At 40.0% G+C, this 22706-nt stretch overlaps 1 protein-coding gene across 3 annotated transcripts in view; it reads left to right on the plus strand.

The window, feature by feature from the left end:
• The first annotated feature begins 695 nt into the window (after positions 1-695).
• The window catches only part of AIG1 (androgen induced 1), a 257134-nt gene continuing 235123 nt past the window's right edge, over positions 696-22706 (plus strand). The window contains exons 1-2 of one of the 3 annotated variants that reach the window (XM_043888446.1): positions 696-965; positions 1088-1481. In XM_043888446.1, the coding sequence (XP_043744381.1) occupies positions 825-965; positions 1088-1090 (144 nt within the window). In that variant the 5' untranslated portion in view covers positions 696-824 and the 3' untranslated portion in view covers positions 1091-1481. Of the gene's footprint in view, positions 966-1087; positions 1482-22706 lie in introns of those variants that run through there. The other 2 variants (XM_043888445.1, XM_043888444.1) reach the window with 2 other exon arrangements.

Below are 22706 nucleotides of genomic sequence, written 5' to 3' on the forward strand. Positions count from 1 at the left end.
CAGTTTAATTCTCATGAGATTAGTATTAAATTACATACAGGAATTTTACATCCAGACTCAGTATGATTTGCCCTTAATGCATAAACTGTTGTCTGACAATGCTTGCTTTATAACATTTTATTTATAAACGTTTTGTCCAGTCTGTCTTGTTATATATTGACAGGCTATTTATTAATATAAACCTTCAGTGGAAAAGTGCAGGGCAGTCTGCCCACTGGAATAGAGTTAACAAGGGAATTTCACGATTAACGGTAGTCTAACACTAAAATTCCATCTGGGTCCAAACGCAAGCAAGTCACAGGGGGCGGGTGGGATGCGCGGTGCGCGAGGGTTTACACCCCACGTGCACGCCTCCGACGGTGCCACTCAGCCAGCAAGTCCCCGAGCCGGACCTTTGGTCCACACTGGGGTCCCCTCCCTCCAAAGCCGGTTTCCAGGCCCCGGTGCCCGGCCCCGCGCCCGGGCAGCCCGGCAGACGCCGCGGGCCGCGGTTCCCAGGGCCGCGTGCGCGCTCCCCGAGCCCCGGCCGCCCTCGGAGGCCGCCCACCCGTTCCCGGGACTCCGAGGGGGTGCCCCCGGCCGGCTCTCCGGGGCTGGCGAAGGCAGCCCCAGAATGACGGAGATGACGAAAGAGCTGACGCCACGCCGCCCGCCCGGCCGCCGCCGGAGCCCGCACACGCCGCCCCGCCCGCACGGTGGCCCGCGCGCTCGCGCCGGTCCCGCGGGGCGCGCGCCGCCTCCTCCCGGCCCGCCCCGCCCGGGGTTCCCACGGCGCCCGCCCGCGCCCGGCGCCGCCCTCCCCGCCGCCCAGGCCTTTGGCGAACATGGCGCTCGTCCCCTGCCAGGTGCTGCGGGTGGCCATCCTGCTGTCCTACTGCTCTATCCTCTGCAACTACAAGGCCATCGAAATGCCCTCGCATCAGACCTACGGAGGGAGCTGGAAATTCCTGACGTTCATTGATCTGGTAAGGCCGCCCCCCGCCCCTGCCCCGTCCTCCCCGCACCCGGAACCGGCGTGTGTTTGTGGGTGCGCCGGCATCTGCGCGCGTGCCGCCGGCATCCAGCCGCGTCCTCGCTTCTTCCCCAGTGACTGCGTCTCAAAGGCCCCGCTGCCCCCCGCAGCAGCACCTTCGGAAGCACCCAGCGTTACCTGTTAGCTGGGGCAGGAGCGCAGATGGGTCGCAGCCAGGTGGTGGGCTCTTTGGAGGGGAACACACACCTGCTTCTAAGAGGTGCCTTGGGAAGCGTCTCCTCTTAGCAAATGGATCGGACGACCTTGATGAGGAGCGGCCTGAGACCCCTTCGACCCCCAGGATGCTCTGCAGAGCACCCACCGTGGGATCAGTTTGCAGCAGCTGGAAGACCCTGGATATCTTCGAATGACTTGGAGCTTCCTCTGAAAGGACCAGAGTCCTCCTCACAAAGAAGAGAAAGCTCCTCAGAAAGAAGAGAAATCGCCTAATAAAGTTGTCTTCCTTGTATCTGTCTTTTTGCCCCTTGTCACTAATTTTCTTCCAAACTTTGTCCTCAGAAACATTAGAAGGGAAAGATTTTCCAAACGTATTCTTGGTGTGACGCTACACTTCTGCCTATCTTACCGTGTAAAAGTACACAGTCGTTTGCATAAGCAGCTCCTCTGTTGGCATAACATCATGGCCTTGGAAGTTGTCGTTCGTTCCCTTTTTTTTTTTTTTCCCGACAGCTTACCACTTCTGGCACTAAAAGAGCCAGAGCATCAACCTGAGCATAAGACTCAATAAGGACATGGGGTGGAACCTAGGAACTTCAAGGTGATAGGTGACTAAGACGAGCTCAAACACACACTAAAAGACGGTCAAGTACGAACAGAGAAAACAAAAGCGAGAAGTTCTAAGGACTAGAGAAAATGTAGAAGCCAGTAATCTGTCGCCAGAACTACCGCTACACAGGTTAGCTGCACAAACGAGATTGTAATCTCTTGTTGTTGACCCTTCATTTTGATGAAGAGAACTTGATACCTGTTTTGAGATACTTCCAAAAGCTGAGGATCCTTCAGAGAAATGCAGTCGGCGGGAGTTTTGTGTAGAAATACCATTTTAAATCTGTGTCTTGTTAGATACGTTCTGAGAGTAAGTCATTTTTTTCTCAGCACTCTCCAAACTGGGCACCAGGACTGCTCAGGACGCAGTGTATCAGGGGTTTCAGTTTTCAGTTCCTCAACTTCCAGCTCTTTCTTGAAACTGGTCTGCCTCTGAACATGGCTATTGCCTGCTAGTTCTCCTTTCTTCTGCCCCATTCATCCAAGGCCCAAGCACGTGACAAGGTTCTGTGCTATATTTATCTGTTCCTTTTAGCTTTCAGAAGATAGACTGGCGTCACTAGAACTATCTTCGTATTTGCTTGAAAAACGAAGTCAGACTTGTCTCGACAGAAAGCGGTCTTGGGTTGATTAGCTCATCCACGGGCCCTGCCTTTTCTAATTTTCCATAGACTCAGTGAAACGTGCAGTCCTGAGGTTCTAATAAATATGGACCAGAGCATTAGAAATCATGTCCCCGCAAAAAAAAAGAAAAAAAAGAAATCATGTCCCTTTTCAACTGTGCAAACTTAGGTTAAAAACATTTAGATGTTATTTAAAAATACGTGCAGAGATTTTCAGAATTCTTTTTTGCTGGCTGTATGAAGAAAATCTGTCGGATCACTACCTTATCTTGTTCTTCTCGATCTCGCTTAGAGCTGGCCCAAGGAACTGCATTGAGTTGATACACTGATGAAAACCCCACCAGAACCATAGGAGCTGTGAACAGTTCTCAGAAGTGTTAGATGTAATTTTGAGGGCACAGGAGAGAAGATCAGCAGGTGAGAGGGGTAGATATTGAGGGTGTCATTAACCCGCGCAAGAGATGACAGCTTCTCACACTGTGTGTTACAGAAGACTCACAAGAAACAATATATCTCTCACAACCTTTGTGTGACATGGAACTTTAGTAGAGCCCATCTGACTCTGCTTAAACTGTCATACAGTTTGTATTTTAGCATTTGGTGATTGGACCTGCCTGTTTTAAATAATGATAATCACCACAAACATGTTTTTGTCTATGAGAATTCAGGCCATGAATTCAAAATTGAAACTTTTACTTTGTTTCACGTTTAGATTCAGTTTGCATAGGGCCTTCAGCCAATCCTTCGAGCTCTATCTCTGTGGCTTTGGATTGAAATATAATAAATCCTTAGTCGAGGGTTCCTGTGAGAAAGTATAATCTAGAATATATTCAAAGAAACACTCATGCAAAGTGTTACTCTTTTTGTTATTAGAGATTTAGAGTCTTTGGCGCTTAAGCATTGTACAGCTGTTTAAACAACCAGCCTGTCAATCCCTAGTAATGGCATGAAAAGGTTAGGCTACTATAACTTACTTTTTTAATTTCCCATTTTTTGTGTGTGTTTAAGAAAATAATAAACATTATTACTTCAGTGCTTTGGACATTTTTAATGATTCTAAACTCATTAAAGCAGTTTTGGAAGAAGATTTAGCTTCTTAAAACTTCAAGGAAAAGGTCCTTTTTGTAGCCAACTTAGATCACAGAGAATCAAGACATTTATCCTGGTGGTCACACTCTGATTCCATGATGTGTGGCATCAGTAGCTCAGAAATTTCAGGCAACATGGATCTGGGAGAATATGGTTATGTAGCAGTGGCCATTCCAGTCATATCTGTATCTTTCTTTGAGTATGGGAGTCATCCCAATAGAGTCAGAGCTCATGGTTAAAAACTGAAATGCATGTTATTGCTATCAGTAATCTTACCCTGTTATCGCTACTCCCTGAGAGCTTCGTTTCCTAGAATCAAAGAACAGTGAGAGAACTAAACATGCTTCAGGAAAATTCAAGTTAGTAAATGGAAATGGAACACTTGGCATGACAGGCAGAATAATAGACCACCCCCCCAAAAAAAGAGTCTGCATCCTAATCCTTCCTGTAAATATGTGAGTTACATGGCAAAAGAATTAAGATTCCTAATCAACTGACCTTCAAAGGGAGATTTGCTCAGTTTATCTACGTTACTGCAAGGTTTCTTAAGAGTGAAGGGAGGCAGAAGAGATGAATGAGTTGGAGGAAGATGTGACAGTGGAAGAAAGTCACAGAGAGATACAACACTGCTGGCTTTGAAGATAGAGGAAGGGGCTAAGAGCCAAGGAATGTGGGAGGTGTCTACAGGCTGTAAAGGGCAAGGAAATAACCTCTGTCCCAGAGACACCAGAAGGAACACAGCTCTGCTGACACCCTGATTTTAGTCCTGTGAAACCCATTTTGGACTTCTGACCTCCAGAACCATAAAAGAATAAATCTGCATTTAAACCACTAAACTTAACGGTAATTTGTTGCAGCAGCAATAGAAAGCTCGTACACTTGGCTCTAAAGTCTGTGACCTAAAAAAAGCCTTAAATGTTATTGTACTTATGCGGTGACTTAAATAGTTCTTTATGTATATTAGACAATTGGTTAATTTTAGTTTTAACCAAAATACAGGTTTTTCCCTTCTGCATTCGTGAAACTGCACTGGGGAGACATATATGTGACAACGGGCAATATGAGAATCTGTAAAAGTAGAATAGCTTCGGAAAAGCTAGGCCTTTTCTTTACTGTGAAGTATTTTAGAAATTATCATTGTGCAACATGCCATGCAAGGAGGAATACTCTTAACTGGAAATAAACTGGAAAGAAAAAAATATTGAACTGACTACTCTTCAGATATTTTCTTAACTAGTATTACAGCTGATGAATTTTCTTCAAATGATGTAGATTCATTCACTTATTCACTAATCAAGAAATTTCCCATGTTATATAATAATTGACCCTCCACATGATAGAAATGAAGAATCAGAATCAAACCAACATAAATAAAAGAAAAGAGAAACCAGATGGTGAGGCTCAGAGTAGTACTGGAATACAATGGGAGCGGGGGTGGGGGGAGTGGTTAGTAAACATCTGAATAGATGGAATCTTTCCACGTGTTCAGTAAGTATTCTTTCCTTGTGTGTCCTCCTATAACCATTCAAAATACTGTGGATTTTTGGAAATATATCAATCAGAATTTTATTGAGCTCTATATGATAGAATGTCTAAACCATGAATGAGAATCAACTTCTTTGAAAAACATGAACTGGGCATTTGTTATAAGAAAAATTATGATAGACTTTGGATTTAAGACGCTTTGATTTTTAAAAATTGAAACAGAAATGTGATGATCTGACCCCATTTGCTCTAGTTCGTGATTCTCACCGTTTGGAGGGTTATCATGTCTTGCGTGTGTGCTTGCTTAGTTGTGTCCAACTCTTTGTGACCCGGTGGACTAAGAATACTGGAGTGGGTTTGCCATTTCCTACTCCAGGGGATCTACCTGACCTAGGGATCAAACCCATACCTGCTGCGTCTGTTGCAGTGGCAGGTGGATTCTTTCTCACTGAACCACCTGGGAAGCCCCGTCATGTCTTAGGGCTCCATTATACTCATTATTTCTCCTGTACTGACTTTCCATTCATGCACAGGCATGAATGTTGGTGAGGCCCTACCTCCTCAAAGTGTGGTCTGAGGACCAGAAGTGATCTTATCTGGGAGCCTCCTAAAAATTTGGAACCTCCGGCTCCACCCCAGTCTTTCTGAATAAGCATTTACCTGTTAATAAGATCATTCTGTGATTCTTTTGCACATTCCAGTTTGAAAAATACTGCTCTAGGCCACACTGTTTCTGTTTTGCATTTACTATGGAATAGCTTGTAGAAAACAGCCTTCATATATTGATTCTGCCTACTGTATTTAAAACATTTACGCATACTTCAAAATATATTTAATTATGTCACTTTTATTGTGACATGGTTAAAACGCTGTTGTAAAAAAAAAAATGCCAACTTTAAGAGAAAGAGAAAAATATGTATTTGGCATCAAGGATAGGTTATTTGTTGCAACTGAGAAACAAATTTGGCTAATCTTCAGGGAAACCAAGTGAAAAAGAATACATGTTTGATTGCATTGTCTCTATTGTTGGAATAAAGGAAGCATAACAGTTTATCAGGAAAAATACAATTCTTTCCAGACAACTGACTTTGCAAGGTTCTTTATCACTCAGCTAGTCATATAAATAACCTTGGGTAGCATAGCAGATAATGCCTTTGATTATTTTCTAGCAGATTATCTATGGAAATATTCTTATAGTTTATTTTTTTTAATATTATAATTTTATGAAAACCAAAGGCATGGTCTTCTGTTTTGACTGGGTGAAGGCATTTTTGCAGAGGTTTGAGGTAATACAATCTGGGTACTTATTTTTGTTATCTAAATCTGTTTTGCAAAAGAATTTAAGAAAACCACAGAGTGAGCAGGATAAATAAGAGCTCAGATGTGGAAAAGCTTGGGGTGTTCAAAGAACAGGAAATGGTCAAGTATACCTGGAGGATACATTTTTTTCTTTTAGACATGCTAAGAATTTTTGACCTTTAAAAATATTTAAAAGGGAGAATAAACAGCATAAGTATACTAAAGGATGCATTTGAGTTTGTCTTACATTTTCTTATATACTTGTAAGGAAATATTCTTGACTGTAGTCCATGGCTTAATTTCAAATAGGAAATAAAATATCTTGAGAGGAGAGTCTATATACCATTATGTAACTATGATATTTAGCTTTGCCAGTCAAAACCACAGAGTGCCATGTGAAGGCCAGTAGTTCATTGAGTAGTCTGAACAAAATTAGGCAGGTTTGTTTTGTTCGATATTATATGAAGAGGGTGAAACTGCAATTTTTTTTTTTTTCAGTGCAATCAGACTTGACCCTAAATGCATATAAACGTCAAGGATTAAATAATGCTTTTTCCTAACCTGGGGGAAGAATTTTGAGTAGGATACTTTGCACAGAGTTCTCTTCCCTCTCTTTGAAAGTGTTTCTTTTGGATCAAACATAAAATAGGGGCCTGGATTTGTCAGAGTTGGGGAAATAGTTGATGATATAATCACTCATTCCCTTTCTTAGTTGCAAATGTTATTGAAATTACAGAGTCATCTGACCATGCTGAGGTCACTTCTTTTCCCATCTCTGCCATTCCCCGTGTCTGGTATAACATTTAGCAAAATTGGTAGCTGCTCTTGAGGCTTTCATTTGTTTCTCTGTGTTCCCCTGAAATGTCACATGTTTCTGTGGAAGTGTGAACAATAGTACAGTTTTCCATATTGAATCAGATGTTCCCGTGATCCAAGCACACTTGGAAAAATCTTACTGCTTAGGATTCCATAACAACATAGCTTTGTGTCTAGCAGTCTGTGGCTAGACAGTTAAAGGGCCCCTGTCTCCTCTGCCTGGTAGTCCTGCCAGAGGAGAGTGAGTGCAGGGCTCTCCTGATGCACATGAGAAGACCCCTGATGCAGATCCATCGTGGAGGCCAGCAAGATATGGGATGTTGCTTTGGTAGGCTGGGTCAAATAGGCTGATGCAGAATCACCAGAGAAATTGCTGGAATTCACCAGGTGGCAAGAATGCTGTCATTTTGAATCTTGAGCAAATGGCATGTGTTCAAGACAATGCTTTAGAAGCATGAAATTCTAAAAAGTCATTGAGATAATAGTTTAGCCCCTTCGTGTTGACTTTATATTTAGACCTGTCAGGATGTGTTATAACTTAACAATTTAATTTCAAATCAACACAAAGAATTCCAGAAAATTTGTACAATTCTGTTGCATAGAATTCCATAGCCTGCGTGCTTGCTTAGGCGTGTTCAACTCTTTGCGACCCCATAGATTGTAGCCCACCAGTCTCCTCTGTCTGTGGGATTATCCCACCAAGAATACTGGAGTGGGTTGCCATTTCCTCTTCCAGGGAATCTTCCCAACCCAGAGGTTGAACCCATGTCTCCTGTGGCTCCTGCCTTGGCAGGTGGACCATTGAGCCACCTGGGAATCATGTAGCCACCACCACAATCACTTAAAAATATTAAAATATTTTCCTGTGATACCCCCTTATAGTCAAACCCTCCTCCTGAATCTTAACAACCACAGGGTTTTTTTTTTTTCTATCCTTATAGTTTTGCTTTTTCTAGGAATACACACACATATATATATAAACATATATAAAGCATATGGTATATAGCCTTTGAATCTGGCTCTTTTCATTTAGCATAATGCATTTCAGATTCATTCACATTGCTGTGTGTATCCATAGTTTGTTCCATTTTAATGCTGAGTAGTATTTCATGGCATTGATATATTGCTTTGTTGATTCACTGATAAACTGAAGTGCATTTGAGTTTTTTTTTCCTAGTTTGGAGTGATTGTAAGAAAAGCTGCTATAAATATTTGCGCAAGTTTTGTATGAACATGAGTTTTCATTTTTTCTGGGAGTGGAGTCACTTGGTTATATAGCAATGATATGTTTAGCTTGATGAGAAACTGCCAAACGTTTTCCAGAGTGGTTGCGTCCTGTTGCACTGCCTTCAGCAGTTTATGAGAGTTCCCGTTGCTCTGTGTCCTCGTCTGTGTATGGCCTTGTCAGATGTCTTCTACTTTAGCTGTTCTAATTGGTGTGCAGTGTTATCTCATTGTGGCTTTAATTTGCATCTTCCTGGGGACTTCCCTGGTGGCTCAGACAGTAAAGCATCTGTCTACAATGCGGGAGACCTGGGTTCGATCCCTGGGTCGGGAACATCCCGTGGTGAAGGAAATGGCAGCCCACTCCAGTACTCTTGCCTGGAAAATCCCATGGACGACGGAGCCTGGTAGGCTACAGTCTATGGGGTCGCAAAGAGTCGGACACAACTGAGCAACTCCACTACCACCACCACATGACTAATGATGTTAAGCCTCTTTTCTGTACATCCTTATCATATATATATCTTCTTTCCAAGTACTTGTTCAAATCTTTTGCCCATTTTAAGAAAAGATTGTTTTATTATTGTTAAGCTTAGAGAGTTTTTGTGTATGCTAAATAGAAGTTCTTTGTCAAATATGTAATTTGCGAACATTTTCTTGCTCTCTGGGGCTATCTTTACATTTTGTTAGTAGAGACAGTCCCCGATTTACATTGGTTCAACTTTATGGTTTTTTGATGGTATGAAAGCATTGCACATTCAGTGAAAGTGAAAGTTGCTCAGTCGTTTCCGACTCTTTGTGACCCCATGGACTATACAGTCCAGGGAATTCTCCAGGCCAGAATACTGGAATGGGTAGCTGTTCCCTTCTCCAGGGGATCTTCCCAACCCAGGGATTGAACCCAGGTCTCCCGCATTGTTGGCAGGTTCTTTACCAGCTGAGCCGCAAAGGAAGCCCTCATTTTACTTACAAGTGAGCAGTTATGGGTGATCAAGGGCTCAGACTCTCCTCTAGCAGCTTCGTTTGCTTAAGCAAAAGGGAAGAAAGGAAAGGAACACTCATACAGAGGTGGATATCACCAGCGTGAACCCCACCATTCTGTATGTGAACCCCGCCATTCTGGATGTGAACCCCGCCATTCTGGATGTGAGGCCACTTGGAAATACAAGCAAGCCTGAGGGGCTCAGAGCCCTGCGTTGGTTGGGACAGGACGCAGGTAGTTAACATCTAGGAGCAGAGTCAGGAAGCCAGCATTCACATCCTGTCTGCATTGACAGCAGAAGCCAGGGCAAGATGCTTTACTATGCCGACCCTTGCTTTGTTTATAAACATGGGATTGTGCCTTTCTCAAAGGATGCGTGCAAGATTAAATGAGATGTTACACATTCAGTAGAAATTGTAATAGTTGTCAGTTTTGATATCTTCCTGGGTTAGTGATACGTAGTACGATGTGCTCTTGTGATGCTGGGCAGGGTAGCTAGCAAGCCTCAGCTCCCGGTCAGCCATGGGGTCAGGAAGGCAAACAACTGATACACTTAAAACCATTCTGTATCCACACAGCCATTCCATTTTTCACTTTCAGAAGATTATCCAATAAATTACATGAGACGTTCAACACTTTATTATAAAATAAGCTTTGGGTTAGCTTATTTTTCCCAACTGTAGGCTAGTGTAAGTATCGTGGGCACGTTTAAGGCAGGCTAGGCTCAGCTATGATGTTTGATAGGTTGTGCATATTAAATGCTTTTTCAGCTAAGGCAATATTTTCACCTTACCATGAGTTTGTCATGGTATGGGTGCACCACACTTTCTTTAATCATTCATCCATTGAAAGTAATCTGGCTTGTTTCTACTTTCGAGCTATTACGAATAAAGCTGCTATGAACACTCATGTACAGGTTTTTGTGTGAACATAAGTTTTTATTTCTCTGTCATACATGTCCAAGAGGGCAATTTCTGGGTTTTATCATGGCTGCAATTTTAGTTTTAAAAGAAACTATCCAGGACCACCGAATAGCTATACCATTTTACATTTCCACCAGCAATGTGCGAGTGATAGTTTCCCCGCATCTTGCCAGTTATATGGTGGTGTCAATATTTTGAAATTTTGGCCATTTTAACTGATGTGTAGTGCCCTCATTGTGGTTGTAATTTGCATTTCTCAAGTGGCTAATAATCTTGAACATCTTTTCCTGTCTTACTTGCCATGTGTATATCCTCTTTAGTGAAACAAATAGTATTCTTTTGTTAAATTTTACTTTCTGGTTGTTTATCGTTAGTATATAGAGATATAATTGATTTTTACATACTGACCTTATATCCTGTGACTTTGCTAACTTACTTATTCATTCTATGAGCTTTGTGTGAATTTCTTGGGAGTTTTTTTTTTTTAATGTAGACAATCATATCATCCGCTAATAGGGACAGTTTTCTTCCTTTCTAATCATCATGCCTTTTATTTCTTTTTCATGTTTTATTGCCTGGTTTAAGACTTCTAATATGATATTCATCATATGCATTGAGAGTGGATAGTCTTGTCATTTCACTTTTAGGGGGACATTTTTTTGCACTTAAGTATAATATTAGCTATAGATTTTTTGCATACCCCTTTATCACTCTGAGCACAATTCCTATTTCTTGTTTACTGAGAAGCTTTTTAAAAAAATATCATAAATGGATGTTGAATTTGGCATGTGACTTTAACTGCATCTATTGATATGTTAATATGACTTTTTTCCTCTTAACATTGATTGATTTTTGGATATTAAGTTGATATTGCTTTCCCAGGGTGAATGCACTTGATTGTGGTATATTGTCCTTTTTATATATTGCTGAATTTGATTTGCTTGCATTTTGTTGATTTTACCTCTCTGTTAATGAGGAATATTTGTCTGTAGTTTTGGGGTTTTTGGTTTTTTTTTTTTTGGCCTGACTTTGATAGTACTGTAATGGTTTAGCCTTATTCCTCCTTGATGTTCTGGAAGAAGACTGAGTAAATTTGGTATTACTTCCTCCTGAAATTTGTGATAGAATTTACAAGAGAAAATCACTGAGCCTGAAGTTTTCTCTGTTGAAAATTCAATTTGGTTTATTTCAAGACATAGGACTATCCAGGTTATTTCTTTTGTTTTGAGATGTGATAGTTTATATCTTTCAGGGAATTGATCCATTTCATCTAATATCAACATTCTCTCCTTTTCTTTCATTGTCTTTAGGGTCTGTAGTGATAATCAAAGTTCATTCCTGTTATTGGGAATCTGTATCTTTTTTCTTCATTAGTATGGCTAAGGACTTCTCAGTTTTGTGTATTTTTTCCAAGATCAAATTTTGGTTTTATTGGCTTTGTTCTATTGTTTTTCTTTTTTTCAGTTTCACTGATTTCTGCTTTTAAACTTTATTACTTTCTCCCTTCTGTTTGTTTTGGGTTTAATTGGTTTTTCTTTTATTAGTTTTCTAATGTGGAAACAGATTATTTATTAAATTGAGTTCTTTTTCTTTTGTAATATTTAATACTGCTTTAGTTTCATCTTACAAATTTTAATACACTTTATTTTCATTGTCATTCATTTAAAAATATTTTAATATTTCCTTTGAAATTAAAAAAATTATTAAGACTTCTTTTTTTAGAGCAGTTTTAGGTTCACAGCAAAATTGAGGGAATGTAGGGAGGTTTCCTGTATACCCCTTGCCCTCACCAGAGTCTTTCTATTTTACAATGGGTTATTTAAACACATGCTGTTTAATTTATACATTTTTGGCTATATCTCAGATATGTTTCTGTCATTTTTCTAGTTTAATTTCATTCTGATCAGAAATCATTTTCTGCATGATTTCACTTCTTTTAAATTTGTTAAGTTTGTTTTTATGGCCTAGAATATGGACTGTCATGTTAAATATTCTATGTACACTTGAATGTCAATTACATTAAGTTAGTGAATAATGTTGATCAGGTCCCCTATATCTTTCTGATTTTCTGTGTGGCTCAGAGGTTAAACCATCTGCCTGCAATGCAGGAGACCTGAGTTCGATCCCTGGGTCGGAAAGATCCCCTGGAGGAGGAAATGGCAACCCACTCCAGTATTCTTGCCTGGAGAATCCCGTGGATGGAGGAGCCTGGTGGGCTACAGTCCACAGGGTCGCAGAGAGTCGGACACGACGAGCGACTTCACTTTCACTCTCTTTTTACCTGAGAGAGGAGCCCTGAAGTCTCTGAGTGTAGTTTTGGGTTTGTCTACTTCTTGTTCAGTTTTATCGGTTTTACTTCACATATTTTGGGGCATATATTTTGTTAAGTACATACACATTTAGCAATGCTGTATATTTTGATGAATTATTTATTTCATGATTATAAATATTCTTCTTTTTCCTTGATAATTTTCCTTGTTCCAAAGTTTGCTTTGCCTGATACTAACATAACTTTCCTGATTTTCTTTTGATAAATGTTGGATTGTATTTTTTTTCATCCTTTTACTTTTTTATCTATAGTGATATATTTAAAGTGGATTGTTTTGTTGACAACACATTGAGTCTTATTTTTTAATCTCTATACTTTAGTAGATACCACGTACATTTAATTATTGAAATGGTTAGATTTAGATCTGTCATTTATTATTTTCTTTTTCTTACCCTTTTTTCCCCTCATTCCCCATTTCCTGCCTTCTACTGGTTTATTTTTTAGTATTCATTTTAACTTCACTATTGGCTATTTGGATCATCTCTTTGTATTATTATAGTTGCTGTTCTTTGGATTACTGAACACACAACTTACTTTACATACTCTAGAGTGAACTGTTTACCATTTCAATTAAAACATTCAAACCTTACCGCTTCACTCTCCCCACTTGGTTGTCATATTAAGTACACCCATATAACTTGAGAAATCCACAGAGAGTGTTATAAGTTTTGCTGTCAAGTCAAACGTTTTAAATAACTTGGTTAGGTAAAATTGTTTATTGACCCAGATATTTACCATTTCTATTGTTCTTCTTTCAGCCCTTGTGTCCATATTTCCTTCTGATGTCATTTCCTGTAAGCCTGAGAATTTTTTTTTAGTATCTCCTTAATATTGGTTCTACTGGGAACAAATTATATATTTTAGTTTTCCTTAATCAGAGAGTTCCTCCTAGTTTTGTTTTCAGTCCCAAAAGATATTCTCACTGGATATAAAATTCTGTTTAATTGTTCTTTTATCACTTGAAAGATGTTGTGCCACGGTCTTCTGGCTTCTGTGATTTCTGATGTGAAGTCTGCAGTCACCCAAACCATTGCTCCCTTGAATGTAATGTGTTATTTTCCTCTGGCTTGCTTGAAGTTTTTTCCCTTTATCTTTAATTTTCAGCAGTTTAATTATAATGTGTCTGGCCATGTTTTTATGAGTTTACCCTATTAGGGATTTGCTGAAGAGCCTCTTGATGAAAGTGAAAGGGGAGAGTGAAAAAGTTGGCTTAAAGCTCAACATTCAGAAAACTAAGATCATGGCATCTGGTCCCATCACTTCATGGGAAATAGATGGGGAAACAGTGGAAACAGTGGCTGACTTTATTTTTCTGGGCTCCAAAATCACTGCAGATGGTGACTGCAGCCATGAAATTAAAAGACGCTTACTCCTTGGAAGGAAAGTTATGACCAACCTAGACAGCATATTGAAAAGCAGAGACATTACTTTGTCAATGAAGGTCCGTATAGTAAAGGTTGTGGTTTTTCGAGTAGTCATGTATGGGCTTCCCTGGTAGCTCAGATGGTAAAGAATCTGCCTGCAATGTGGGAGACCCGGGTTCGATCCCTGGGTTGGGAAGATCCCCTGGATTAGGAAATGGCAACCCACTCCAGTATTCTTGCCTGGAGAATTCCATGGACCGAGAAGCCTGGAGGGTTTAGTCCATGGGGTCGCAAAGAGTCGGACATGACTGAGTGGCTAAAGTGCGTGTATGGATGTGAGAGTTAGACTATAAAGAAAGCTGAGCACTGAAGAATTGATGCTTTTGAACTGTGGTGTTGGAAAAGACTCTTGAGAGTCCCTTGGACTGCAAGGAGATCCAACCAGTCCATCCTAAAGGAGATCAGTCCTGGGTGTTTATTGGAAGGACTGATGTTGAAGCTGAAACGCCAATACTTTGGCCACCTGATGTGAAGAGCTGACTCATTTCAAAAGACCCTGATGCTGGGAACGCTTGAGGGCAGGAGGAGAAGGGGATGACAGAGGATGAGATGGTTGGATGGCATCACCAACTCGATGGACATGGATTTGGGTGGACTCCGGGAGTTGGTGATGGACAGGGAGGCCTGGTGTGCTGCGGTTCATGGGGTCGCAGAGAGTAGGACACAACTGAGCGACTGAACTAAACTTAACTATACCTCTTGAATCAGCAATCTTTAACCCAGTTTGAAAAGTTTTCAATCATTATTTCTTCAAATATTCTTTCTGCATCCATCTGTCTCTTTTATTTCTTCTTCTCAGACTCCATTGATATGAAGATCTACATTTTGATTATTGTCCCACAGGTTTCTGAGGACTTGGGTCCCCCCCCCGCCGCCGCCCCATCTTTTTTTCCTCTCTGTTCTTTAGGTTCTGTGTTTTCTATTGATTTATCTCCAAATTCAGTGACTGTTTCCTTTGTTGTCTACATTCTGCTACTAAAAACATCCAGTGAGTTTTTAAATTTCAGCTTTTGTCTTTTTCAGCTCTAAAATTTCTTCTTTTCTTCATAACTTCTACTTCTCAATTAAGCATCTCTATCTTTTATTCTTTTAAACAATGTTCACCTTTACCTTATTGACGACTGTTGAAGAGCTGCTCTAAAGTCCTTGCGTGATAATTCCAACATCTCTGCCAACCTGGAATAAGTATTTGTTAATTGTCTTTTGCCTTGAATATTGATCAGATTAATGTCCTTTGGAAAATGGTTTTCTGTTTGATTGTTTAGGAGGCAATCAATCAGTTTAGGTTCAAACTTCATATTCTGTCTCATAGTGGTTCTGATGTCAGCTGAAATTTCAAATACCGTGCCAGGATCTTTGGATCTTACTGGAGCTTATACTGCTCAGGAGTTAGTCTAGATCTAGTGTAATGGTCTCTATGGTAGTTTATGTCTTGACACCTCTGCTGAGCCTCTTTAGGTTTGTTCTGGTCAGGTCCAGGCCTTATGTTAGTTCATAACACAGACTTAGGAATTGCTTCTTTTCATCTGTCTTCTCTCCATGAGTTCTTCCACGCTCTACAACTCTCACGTGCTCTTTTTCTTGGTTCCTGTGGTCAGAAGGATGGAGTCCTCTTAGAATTTTAGCCTCCCATGCCATTGTGCAGCCTACACAATTGGAGCTTTCTTATAGACAAGCAGCAGGAGAACCCTTTGTAAGAAGGTCTTTTCCCAGTTCCCCTGGCTGGAAAGATGGGCTTTTCTTGGGGTTTCAGGTACCGGTGCTGTTGCCAGTGAAGCTCTCTATCTGCTTCAGGGCAAAGCTGAGAGTGAAATAAAAGGTGGAAAAAAAATATTCAGAGTCTCCAGCACACAAGAGTCATTTCCCCAGACCTCTGGCTGGGAAAAAGGCGATTCTCATGGAGTTCTGGCTGTCTGTGCTTGCTGCATAATTCCAGGATTCGACTTACCCTCAAGTTAATTCTAGGGGAGAAAGGACAGTAAAACTCCATGAATGTCACACATTATGGGTCTTTATTTAAGTTTGCCCTCTAATTCTTGATACACCTGGTATGTGTACTTTTCAAAGTCTTCAAGTAGTTGGTTTTTGTATTTTGTTAGAAGTTTTAGTTGTACTCAGTGGGAATGATGGGCTGCAATCAGCTTTCTTCATCTTGGCTGACACCAGAAACAGCTTATATATCATTTTATTACCTGTTTCCCACCTAGAATATTTTGACATAATTCTATATCATCATATATTCTTCCATAACATCATTTTTAATGATTGCATATTCCTTCCTATGGGAGTTTATATTACTGATTGTCTTAGTGGATATATGGATAGATAAATCTTAACACACATCTGTGATTATTTTCTTAGGATAAATTCTTAGAGGCAGAGTTGATTTGCAAAGTCCTTAAAAGAGTATCTTAACTTTAGGTCAATCAAGTTATAGTCTGTCCAATATTTATTTATTTCTCTATTAATGCTCACACATTTTTTATGAATAGAAATATGTCAGTGATCACTCGATACTTCAGTCTCACAGTTTCCTGTCCAGGAGATGCTCTGCAAATATTTCATTAGTTCAGTTCAGTCACTCAGTCGTGTCTGACTTTCTGCAACCCCATGAACCGCAGCACGCCAGGCCTCCCTGTCCATCACCAACTCCCGGAGTTCACCCAAACCCATGTCCATTGAGTCAGTGATGCCATCCAACCATCTCATCCTCTGTCATCCCCTTCTCCTCCTGCCCCCAATCCTTCCCAGCATCAGGGTCTTTTCAGATGAGTCAGCTCTTCGCATCAGGTGGCCAAAGTATTGGAGTTTCAGCTTCAACATTAGTCCTTCCAATGAACACCCAGGACTGATCTCCTTTAGGATGGACTGGTTGGATCTCCTTGCAGTCCAAGGGACTCTCAAGAGTCTTCTCCAACACCATAGTTCAAAAGCATAGATTCTTCTGCGCTCAGCTTTCTTTATAGTCCAACTCTCACATCCATACATGACCACTGGAAAAACCGTAGCCTTGACCAGACGGACCTTTGTTGGCAAAGTAATGTCTCTGCTTTTTAATAAGCTGTCTAGGTTGGTCATAACTTACCTTAGGAGTAAGTATCTTTTAATTTCATTGCTGCAGTCACCATCTGCAGTGATTTTGGAGCCCAGAAAAATAAAGTGAGCCACTGTTTCCACTGTTTCCCCATCTATTTGCCATGAGGTGATGGGACCAGATGCCATGATCTTAGTTTTCTGAATGTTGAGCTTTAAGCCAACTTTTTCACTCTCCTCTTTTACTTTCATCAAGAGGCCCTTTAGTTCTTCTTCACTTTCTGCCATAAGGGTGGTGTCATCTGCATATCTGAGGTTATTGATATTTCTCCTGGCAATCTTGATTCCAGCTTGTGCTTCTTCCAGCCCAGCATTTCTCATGATGTACTCTGCATATAAGTTAAATAAGCAGGGTGACAATATACAGCCTTGACGTACTCCTTTTCCTATTTGGAACCAGTCTGTAGTTCCATGTCCAGTTCTAACTGTTGCTTCCTGACCATTATCTCATAAATATAAGTGAATAGTTGTCTTTGACTGTTTATAAAACCCAGTGGTATTAGACACATTTAATATGGGCTTATAAATGCTTAAGGCAAATATAAATCTTTAAGTGCCTAAAGATTCTGTCATAATTAGGATGGAATTGACATGGCTGAAGTGAATAATATAGCTTTCTATACACTGTAATCATGGGTTTGCTTGTGCATTCCATTCATCTTGCATTGAAATTGTACTTTAGCTGAGTCATGAATGATTTATTAGATTCAGATTGAAAAGTCAACATTAGGAGTCGGAGGAAAGTGTGTTTGCTGTAGCATTACCCATCTTTTTCTTTGTAATTATACTTACACAATGTTACTATTTCTAAAAAGACATGTAAACATTCCTCTCTGACTCTGCAACCCCAGGGACTGTGTAGCTCACCAGGCTCCTCTGTCCATGGAATTCTCCAGGCAAAAATACTAGAGTGGGTTGCCATTCTCTTCTCCAGGGATTCTTCCTGACCCAGGGATCAAACTTGGGTCTCCTGCATTGTAGGAGATTCTTTGCCATCTGAGCCACAGGGAATCCCTACATGAACATTAAGAATTCATATAGAATGGGAAAGTATCCTCTTCTAGAATATTAAAGCATTGTTCTATGCCAGAATAGATAACTTCTGTATCAGCCTAGGCACTACAGAGAAGAGAGATGGGACACTTAAACTGAGTAATTTAAATGAATTTAGGGGAGGAATGATTTACAAGGATGGACAGGGTGTAGCGAAGTCACACAAAACAGCACAGAACTTGTGGCCTAGTAATAAGGGTAGGTTACCACTGCAAGGCCTGAGCGGTGACCTTTGTTCCTCATCCAGCCTGCAAAACAGAACAAACATCTCAAGGTTCTTTTTCTATCTCTGTCTGATTTTCTGCCAGTACTCCTTGTCAGTTAAACATTACAGGAGGTCAAAGGGTGAGAAAGCCTCTTGATGCTATCTACCAGGGTGCATGTAGGAAAAATTATGGAATTTAAACCCCCTACCACAAGTGCATTCAGATGTCTGGTTAATTTGTAACCTCTTGTATTTAATGAAGGAAAATTTTTGTCTCAGAAGGTACTAATTTATAGTTGAATATAGAAAATGATCATTCTTGACATATGAAATTTTTAGCAAAATACACTGTACATTTACTGGAGTATATGCAACATATTATACCTATTAAATAGAGGTGTTATAGCGTAAGAGGTGAGTGCTTGTTTATAGAAGTCAGATTGAATTTGAATCCCGACCTCTTCATCTGCCAGTTATCTGACTCTGGGTCAATTTATTCCCATCTCTAAGGCCTAATGTTGTTATTGCTATTGCTTTTACTTTATTAAATGGGAATGATAATAGTGTCCATCACATAGAGTTGTGAGTATTAAATGTATTAATGTTTGTTAATTGCACAACCCAATGCCTGGCACATACCAGTTAGTTAATAAATGTTATCTTCTTGTTGTTCAGTCACTAAGTGGTGTCTGACTCCTTGGGACCCCAAGGGCTGCAGCACACCAGGCTCCCCTGTCCTTCACCATCTCCCAGAGTTTGCTCAAATTCATGTCAGTTGAGTCAGTGATGCTACCTAACCACCTAATCCTCTGCCGCTCCCTTTTCTTTTGTGCCTTCAATCTTTCCCAGCATCAGGATCTTTTCCAGTGAGTCAGCTCTTTGCATCAGGTGGTCAAAGTATTGGAGCCTCAGCTTCAGCAACAGTCCTTCCAATGAATATTCAGAGTTGATTTCCTTTAGGCTTGATTGGTTTGATCTCTTTGCAGTCCAAAGGGACTCTTAAGAGTCTTCTCCAGCACCACAGTTCAAAGGCATCCATTTTTCAGTGCTCAGCCTTCTTTATGGTCCAACTCTCACATCTGTACATGACTACTGGGAAAACCGTAGCTTTGACTGTATGGACCTTTGTCAGCAAAGTGATGTCGCTGGTTTTTAATATGCCGTCTAGGTTTTTCATAGCTTCTCTTCCAATGAGCAAGTGTCTTTTAATTTCATTACTGCAGTCCAAAATTCCACACTGATTTTGGAGCCCAAGAAAATAAAATCTGTCACTAATTGTTTAATTTAGCATTTGGAAAGAATAGATAATTTAGTGATTAAGTGCACAGGCTCCAGAGTCAAATCTCTTGGGTCAGCAGCCTAGTCCTGCCTCTGAGTCTTTCCTTGGAGAAGCCATGTTTGGTGACCTCATTTCTTCATCAGAAAATGGAGGATTATGTATTATATAATAATATAAAATTAAGGATCATCAGAAAATTGAGGATGATGTATATATATTGTATAATCATATAAAAAATTTAGAATTAACAGTCAGCCTGGTTTCACAGTCTGAATGGGTAAGTCCCGTGAAAGCTAGTGAAATTATCTCCCAATATGTAGTCAACAGCCCTCCATATCTGTTGGTGTAAAACCTGAGATGATAGTACTGAAGCTGTTTTCCTGTTTCCGATTCAGGGATAAAGTTGTCTGGAAAGACTTCTCTTTTTTTATTCATTTTTTTCTACTTTATTTTTGATTAACATACGTTAAATTTGATTTTTTGTGTATATAGTTCTGTTTTAACACATGCATAGATTTGTGTAACTGCCACTGTGATCAAGATATAGAACACTTCCATTGTCCCATAAACTCCATCATGCTATTTATTTGAAGTCCACCCTCCCCCAATTCCTAACCGTTGTTCCATTCTCCATCACTGTATTTTTACCCTTTCAAAAATGTAATAGAAATGGAAGCATACAGTTTGTAATGTTTTGAGATCACCTTGGAAGGACTTCTTCTTCATTCCAGTGACGTGGATCTGAAAGGCGGCCAAAGTGATGCCTAACTGGTGTCTGTAAAACCCAGAAAACAAGTAGGCAAGAAGGAAGTAGGAAAAGGACTAACAGAAGTGCATTGCATTCTGAGAAATATCGTATACACAAACCAAGTGGTGTAGGTTTCAACTAATAAGCAGTAGTGTACTCTTGGATTTACAGTTTCTTTTTCATGAACTCCATTACTTCAGAGTGATAGAGAATCAACCCATGAAGTGTGGCAAAATGCCTTCTCAACGGGCAAATGCTCACTACTTGGAAGGCTTTTAAAATACTACTGAATTGAGCTAAAATTATACATATACATTATTCAGTTCAGTTCAGTCGCTCAGTCATGTCCGACTCTTTGTGACCCCATGGACTGCAGCACTCCAGGCTTCCCTGTCCATCACCAACTCCCAGAGCTTACTCAAACTCATGTCTATCGAGTTGGTGATGCCATCCAACCATCTCATCCTCTGTCATCCTCTTCTCTTCCTGCCTTCAGTCTTTCCCAGCATCAGGGTCTCTTCCAATGAGTCAGTTGTTCTTCGCATCAGGTGGCCAAAGTATTGGAGTTTCAGCTTCAGCATCAGTCCTTCCAATGAATATTCAGGACTGATTTCCTTTAGGATCGACTGGTTGGATCAATACAATAATAATTATACATTATTATTTGACCATAATTCTGGGGCTAGAGGAGCACTGAAGTAAAAGAATGACCCGCAGATCAATCTACATGTATTATCTGTTGGAAAAATATTAGTCTTAGATAAATCTTTTTGTTGTTGTTCCAAACTGAGTAAATAGAGAAACAAAACCTACTTATATACACCCTTGAAAATTACTGCATAACACTGGAAACAGAAGTGAAAGTGAAAGTTGCTCAGTCGTGTCAGGGACTTTGCAACCCCACGGACCACAGTCCCTGGAATTCCCCAGGCCAGAATACTGGAGTGGGTAGCCTTTCCCTTCTCCAGGGGATCTTCCCAACCCAGGCATTGAACCCAGGTCTCCCACATTGCGGGTGGGTTCTTTACCACCTGAGCCACAAGGGAAGCCCAGGAATACCAGAGTGGGTATCCTATCCCTTCTCCAGCAGATCTTCCCGGCCCAGGAATCAAACTGGGATCTCCTGCATTGCAAGCAGATTCTTTACTAACTGAGCCATCAGGGAAGCCCTCAGGAAACAGAATATCATCCTAAAAATTCACAAGAAGAGCACGCTAATAAAGATTATTTACACTAGGAAACCAAAAAATGTGGTTAATAGAAAACTGTTCAAAATCCTCAGACTCATTGGAATGAATAGCATCGAAGAAACAGAGTATAAGATCCAAAGTTGAGAATGGAGAAATGAAAAGGAAGGTGGTGACTGAACATTAATTGCAAGACTCTAAAAATGCAGTGGCAAAATTAGATTTACAGTGGGGGCAGTAATAACTAAAATTGATACTCTAGAAAATCAGATCAGTGTGGTGGAGAACAAGCTAAAGAAATTCTCCCAGAATTCAAAAGAAAAAGGAAAAGGAACTAAAATAACGAAAATGAAGCTATAAGGTACAAAGAATGGAAATTCAATAACAATTATTATTTCTGAAAAATAAACCACAGCAATTAGGACAGAAATAATAAAGCAAAATAGAAAAAAAATTCCCAGAGCTGAGGGAAAAAAGGTCTGAGCATATGGATTGAAACGTTCATATCTCTCAAGCAAAATAAATAAGAAACGACACACACCTGAACTCATCCTGGCAAAGTTTGTGATTCAAGATAGTTTTTAACTATCATGTAAGTCTCCATGTGTGAAAAACAAAATATAAAGAGTACTTTTAACAAGTTACCTGCTATGGAGCAAATATTATGATACTCTGAATCATTTAAATTTAGCATCTGTCATTTAGACTGCAGATTAAAGAAAGTAACAGAGAAACACCTACAGAATTTTGAGGACAAAATGATGTGATATAAAATTTCATGTTCAACCAAGTTACCTTTTCAAGTTCGGGCAGTTGATATTTATTATCAGTTATGTCAGATTTCATAAAATCCCACCCCTATTTACCTCTTGTTTTTTAAATTCTATTTATTGCTGCCTTTTCACTGAACAAGCTGAGGGAGGGATTGAAAATGTAAAATTCAGGAATGAAGTAGGCACAGTATAAAATTTGTCCTTGAAAATGATGAATTATAAAGTAAAAAATTTGTTAGGTTTTCTAAGGTAGCAAGGAGTAGTGGAATAGTTAAAAGCTAAAATGTCACTAAGAGAAACTGTTGGCCAGTAATCTAGCTGAAGTTAGTGAAGTCTGAGTTACATATTTTTTATAATGCTGTTTTTTGAAGTATTT

The sequence above is a fragment of the Cervus elaphus genome, chromosome 26 (assembly GCF_910594005.1).
Source record: "Cervus elaphus chromosome 26, mCerEla1.1, whole genome shotgun sequence".
Lineage (NCBI taxonomy): Eukaryota > Metazoa > Chordata > Mammalia > Artiodactyla > Cervidae > Cervus > Cervus elaphus.